The 6,790-nt window shown below is 37.3% G+C and overlaps 1 protein-coding gene across 1 annotated transcript; it reads left to right on the plus strand.

Annotated features, from left to right (window-relative positions):
• The first annotated feature begins 5,723 nt into the window (after window positions 1-5,723).
• Window positions 5,724-6,353, plus strand: LOC133082953 (sex-determining region Y protein). Its single transcript, XM_061179625.1, has one exon. It carries the CDS (start codon window positions 5,739-5,741, stop codon window positions 6,351-6,353), a length of 615 nt encoding a protein of 204 aa, XP_061035608.1. The 5' UTR covers window positions 5,724-5,738.
• The last annotated feature ends 437 nt before the right edge of the window (window positions 6,354-6,790 follow it).

Raw genomic sequence — 6,790 nt, forward strand, 5'->3', positions numbered from 1 at the left:
AGATGTTAAAAAAGAAAAGAAAAGTAATCATGTTTGGCTGAAATAGAAACCAAGAAACAAAACCAAAACATCCCCACAAATCAAAAAGTTTCATAGACAATTCAATTTCTCATTTTTCTATTCAGAAATCCAGCCACAAAGTGTGATTTGTTTTGCTAGTCACCAGACTCAGATGATTGTTTTAGGTGATTTCTAACCACATTTCAAGCAAGATATTGAGAAATAAAATATTGCCTGCCATATCAGTAAACAAAGGATGTCACAGTCGTCAGTGATTGCAGCCACCTCTGACATTGAGCGGTGAGCCCTGAGGGAACTCAGGAAGGAAACAAAGAACACCTGCCAAGTAGCAGCCATCAGACTGCAGCCACTCCCCACAGTGAGCCCTGAGGAAACTCAGGACGTGAAAACACAGGATCCTGGCCCCAGAAAGCTGAAGTGCATATCAAACGAATGATTTCAGTGAGCCCACAGTCTTGCAACTTCTCATACATAGAAAAGTGCTATATTCCTTAACTTGAGATATCTAGTTCTCTTCTATTAAGGTTAATCTTTTGTTCCTACTACCTGCACTTTGTTGCAAAACTCTTATATACCCTGGCTCCCCCCTTGCCTCCTCAAAGCAGTTTTCTCAGGGTTACTTGAGATGCTGCCTCCCGGGCTTGAAGTCCTTAGTATGTCTGCCAAATAAAATATAACTCTCAACTTCTAGCTTGTGCGTTTATTTTTTATTTTTATTTTTTGGCCAGGCTGAGTGGCTTGTAAGATCTTAGTTCCCTGACCAGGGATTGAACCTGGGGTGATGGCAGTGAAAGCACTGTGTCCTAACCCCTGGACCACCAGGGAACTCCCTAGGTTGTATGGTTATATTTTAGTCAACAATGTAATCACCAGATAATATAAATTTTTGTTGTTGTTGTTATCAAATACCTGCTGCAGTGGCGGCATAAAGACTAGTTCACAAACAAGCAACATTTTCTTGTTAAGATACTGAAACCAGTGTCTTTGAAACAAGGCCAAAGCAGGGATTCACATTATATCCACTATTAATTACTACAGTACTGCTTTGAAGGTTAAAAGATAAAAAAGGATAAGTGCAAATATAGGGCCAAAATAGGGAAAGTATCTGTGAAATGTATTTCAGCTAAAGGATGCTATCTTTCATATATAAACCACTAGACAAAATGAAAAGGAAAGAAAAAAGTCCTCAGCAGAAAACTGAGAAATACTCATAAGCATTGACCAATTACTGGAGTATTAAATAAATTATTTCAAAAAACTAGAAGCTGAATGAAAGTAGTTTCTGATCTTAATAAAGTGAGAAAAAAATAATGTGTGCAAAGTACAATGGAACACTTCCATGGAATATCTTTAACAAATTTTCCTTAAAGTAGGTTTTGGTCAAATAGCTGCTTGGTTCGCTTGAAAACTGAAGCTACAACTGACCTTGACAGAAACAGAAGGGAGATATGAAACAGAGGGGGGATCAAAAGTGACCTTCATTTTACAGAAAAACACAAGCTGAGACACACAACATCTGAGCTGATTAGAGGAATTAAAAAGAGTAGGTCATGCTTGTGCATCAGAAGTTAAATGAAAGGAGTGAGGCCACCTGTATGTCTCAAGGTAGAAAGGAGGACTGCATTGTAATCAGTTTCCTTTTTACGTATTTTAGACCTGGCTAGCAGAGGTATGCCTTTTTAATACCATCAGTTACAACTGATATGGGAAAATGCTTTGGGCTATGCCATTTTTTAGGCAATCTCCTATATTTTGGAAATGTCAAAACGGTAAACTAAAAGACAGTGTTTGAGGCTAGAGAAGAAAACAAGCAGCATTATTTTATAGTTGTAAACTAAATATAGTGGATAGGTATTAGTAAGTTTCTTTTCTCCGGGAGTTTCTTTTTCTTTCCCCCCCAGATTAATTAGGAAGCCACTGGAAAGGAGATAGCAATGCAATAGATCATGTTTAAGGGAATCTTTATGGTTTACTTGATTAAAGTCTTGGAACAATGAAATAACTGAGCATTGAATTGTATCTAACACATTCAAAGACTATTTCATTCCAGTTCTTTAAATCCAGGCCACAATTATTTTAAGAATCCAGCAAGATTTAAAAAGCAAACAAAGGAGCAAATAAATAAACAGACCTTAAAGGCATTTGACTCTAAAGTTCCAAAGGAAATTAGTCATTTATCAAATTTTTTAAAACCCATAAATTTAGTATTATTCTATTTAATCTTTTCATTTACTTCATAGTGTCCTTTGATGCACAAATATTTTAACACTGGCTGCTGTGTACTTATGTACTTCTTCTTTTGTTGTTTGTGTCTTATGTATCATTAGGCTTTAAAAAAAAAAAACAAAAAACAAAGCTCACAGACAGCCTGCAAAGGAAATGGACACATAAGTGGATTTAGATGAGTAAACTCCAACTGGTTTAAGATTTGCGGGGGGAGTTATCTTTTAACTCCATATATTCATATTTTGATGGGAAGCTCCTGATACATTTAGAGGAAATAAATGGAGTAACATCCATGTAATTTTCCTTGTGTCCACACCTTAATTTGAAGATGTTCTAATTTTGGGGGCTGAGGGGTGGAGTAGGAGATGGGGGGTGGTGAGGAAGAAAATATATAAATTATTAATGTAAAAATTTGTGGGTTTTACTGTGTAAACACTGTTGAGCTGTGCTTCCATTCACCATAGAAATTAAAATGAGAGCTACACAGGGGGTATTAAACTCATGAGAATAAAGTGCATATTGGTACCACCTCAAGTGCAGTTGATTTCACTGGAATAATCTCAGTTATCATTTTCAGTTCTTATCCATTTTTATTCTAATTTGAGAAGGAACTCTATATGAAATTACTTGAATCTAATATCTCTTGAGCATTTTTATATTCTAGAACAGTAATCCCACCAAAAGATCAAATGAGTTTGTTTGTTTGTTTTGTGAACTTTGCTCTTAGTAAATCCTGTTTGGATTTAATATTGGCAGGACCATATCACTTCCTACCACTTAGCTTCTGGGTCTGATTGAGGAAAACATATTTAACTGTTGAGACATAGTCAGTAATGAATAGGAAAGGTGGTAGTCATTTAACACAATAGTGCCTTAAACTTTTCTTTAATGAATATGGGGGATGGGGGTGGTATCCCAGTTACCCAGGAGTTCAGGGGAGCATGTTTTTACTCTCCGGCATAAAGGCACAATATTGTAAGGACTGCTAAATATTGTACCTGGGCATAGCGAGTGAGTATCAGCCTTGCTCCTGAGATCAAAGTGAAGTGAAACATTAAAAATGCACTCAAAGAAACAAACATGATATCATATTACCGAGGTAATATGACCATGCCTCTCTCTCTCCATCTCCTTTCCTCCATTCTTGCATGAAAAATCATTACTTTAGAGACTCTTTTTTTTTTTTTTTTTTTTTAAGTGGATTAGCAGTTCTCTTTCCTTCTCCAAGCTTGGCGCTATTTTCACTCCTTTTGTTAACTGAAGGCTTGAAGAAATATTTCAAGAACCGAATACATGCCAGGCCCTGTTCTAGGAGCTGGAGGTCTAAAAGCACTGAAATCTCTTTTTTTAATTTAAATGTTCTTGCCACCCTTCCTCCAAAAAACTCTTCCCCAACCCTTTATGTAATTATATTCATACCTGTGAGGTCCTATTTTTCTTCTTTTTCATTGTGGTTAAATATACATAACATTCATTTTACTCATTTTAATCATTTAAACAGTACAATTCAGTACTTGAGTACATTCATAGTGCTGTGCAACTGTCACCTGTATCTAGTTCCAGAATATTTTGTCACTCCAGAAGGAAACACTGCACCTGGTAACAGTTACTCCCCATGTCCCCTCCCTCTTATTGAGTCCTGGGCAACCATCACTAATTTGGTTCCTGTCTCTGCATTTACCTCCTCTGGGGATTTCATATAAATGGAATCTTCCAGTATATGGCCTCTGGTGTCTGCCTTTTTTCACAAAGGTTGATGTTTCCAAGGTTCCTCCACATTGCAGAATGTATCCCTCTTTGCTTTTTAATTTCAATTTTGAAATGGTATATATTCTTTTCTCACATGTTAAACAATTTCCAGCTTTACAAAATCTGTTTTTGTGTATGAGTGCAATTTAAACATTTGATTCTGTAGTAAGATGCCTGTTTCAAATTGGACCAGGTAACAATCTTTTCACATTTTATTTGGATCTTGAATACTAAACTTTGATGACAGGATACAGATTATGGGATATATACATGTCTTTTGACTAAGTTAATTTTTGTTTGGAGTTTCCATTATCCATAGAAATACTAAACTTAGAATCTAAATCCTAAACATAGAATACTAAACTTTGATGACAGGATACAGATTATGGGATTTATACATGTCTTTTGATTAAGTTAATTTTTGTTTGGAGTTTCTATTACTCATTGTATCAGATGTCTTATTGCTTAAATCACATTTGGTTATGCAGATTTTTTGCATGTAATACAGGGATCATTTAAGTTTTATTTTCCTAGGAATTTTGGCATCATTCTTTGGCAGTCTTGGTGAGATTTTTTTTTATTTTAATTTTTCATAGGTTATGTCCTGTGCAGTCTATAATATTTACTCCCATTTTCCAAATACAGTTTTAAAACTTGTGTCGGAGAAGTTTTCTCCTATTTTATTACATGCAAATATTTTATGAAAACTCCCAATTTTGCCTTAAGGATTTATTTGGAGGAGGTATTCATTTATTTCACTTTGTAAAGTACGACCTTTTAATTTTGTCCTAAGTTTGAACTAGAATATAAAAGACGACAAATTGATAGCTGTAATTTAGAAACTTAGATTTCGAAAACATTGTTCTTTTTTGTTTTGTTTAGTTTTGATCATCCGTTATGTAAAAGTGCAGTAGAGAATGACAAGTATACTTCTGTATAGCCTACCCTCTCAAACCACCCCCACCCCCACCCCCCCGCCAAAACAAAAACCCAGTCCCTTTTAAGTGTTACATTAACACGACGGAACTGCTTGGGTTCCAAGGTCATTTGTTTTTCTTCAATGGAAAAATTTTTATATTTAATTTAATTGTTTCTAAGATTGCCTATCAAATAGGTGTTAGTATATATTAGCATTCCGATCATCGTCAGCATAGATAATAGAATTCCGAGTTACTTGCCACTGGAATACTGATATAGAATTTTCAATTGTACTTTAGGTAGAAGTGAAGAAACAAGGTTGATGATTAGCATGAATTCAGTATCCTGTGTGTTCTAATGGCTAACAGGTTCAGGTTGTCTTTAAGCTTTGTGTTTAAGATAATATTCACTTACATTCATAACGATAAACAATTCGTTAGTATCTCTGCTGCACCTTCAGCCTTTGAATTAAGGGGATAATAAAATAGCTTTGTAATGACAAAGTTTGTATTTTAAAGCAGGTGTTAGCACCTTCAGCGGTTTTAGATTAGATGTAAACAAAGCAGAAAGCAGAGCGTTTCAATCGTATTAAGTAGTTTCCCTTGAGAATAGGTAGGTTGGTTGGGCGGGCTTTAGCTGAGGGCCGGGGGCGGTATTGAGGGGAGGTGTTGGGGGCGGAGAAGTACATATTTCACTGCAAAAGCTATAGTCAGTCAGTCCCTGGCAGAAAGAACCCTTGAATAGCAAGATAATTTTCGTAACGCTTACACCTTACAATTTTGCTTCCTCGCCCTTTTTAAACGGTGCAGTCATACGCTTCTGCCATGTTCAGAATTGTGAACGGTGAGGATTACAGCCCAGCGGTACAGCAACGAAATAGCCTCGACTTTGGGAAAGCCCCTTCCCTACTGTGGACGGACAATGGTGGCTCAAATGATCGGTGTGAAACTGGAGGAAATGGTAGAGAAAGCGGCCAGGACCGCGTCAAGCGACCCATGAACGCTTTCATTGTGTGGTCTCGTGATCAAAGGCGAAAGGTGGCTCTAGAGAATCCGCAAATGCAAAACTCAGAGATCAGTAAGCGCCTGGGATACGACTGGAAAATGCTTACAGAAGCCGAAAAGCAGCCATTCTTCGAGGAGGCACAGAGACTACGAGCCATGCACCGAAACAAATACCCGGGCTATAAATATCGACCTCGTCGGAAGGCCAAGAGGCCACAGAAATTGCTTCCTGCAGACTCTTCAGTACTGTGCAGCCGAATGCACATAGAGGAGACGTTGTACCCCTTCACATACAAGGACGGTTGCGCCAAGGCCACACGTTCACGAATGGAAAGTCGGTTAAGCCACTCACAGCCCACGAACATAACCAGCTCACTCCTGCCACAGGAGCATCGCAGCAGCTGGACAAGCCTGAGCCACGATAGGGTAACCTAGGCTACGCAGACCTGCAGACGTCCCCTTTTACTATAGTTCAGAGCCCGGACTTTCTCACGTTTATTTTCGATGCTGATTTCCTTACTCTCGCTGTCAAAGGCCCTATTCATCTCAGTTTTACTATTATTTCACCTGTGACTTAATTTCAAAATAAGCCACAAAAACGTGTTTAACATGTAAAGAATTAGGACATTACAATATGACTGAACCTTTGTTTATGACTGCTTGACAGAATACTAACTAGTAAGAAAGTATCTTAACAACACTGAAACTTCTTGAGTTCAAAGGCCATCTGTTTTTCCTATTAGTGGAAATATTTTTATATCTAACTTTAGTTGTTCCCGAGATTGGCCATGAGATAGGCGTTCATATATGTTAGTAGTCGGTAATCGTCAGCATAGACAATAGAATTCTCACTCTTTATGTTAAATACTGTA

The sequence above is a fragment of the Eubalaena glacialis genome, assembly GCF_028564815.1.
Source record: "Eubalaena glacialis isolate mEubGla1 chromosome Y unlocalized genomic scaffold, mEubGla1.1.hap2.+ XY SUPER_Y_unloc_1, whole genome shotgun sequence".
Taxonomy (NCBI): domain Eukaryota; kingdom Metazoa; phylum Chordata; class Mammalia; order Artiodactyla; family Balaenidae; genus Eubalaena; species Eubalaena glacialis.

Coding starts and splice junctions, on each gene's coding strand:
- LOC133082953 (XM_061179625.1), top strand. CDS start 5,739: ATGTTCAGAATTGTGAACGGTGAGGATTACAGCCCAGCGGTACAGCAA.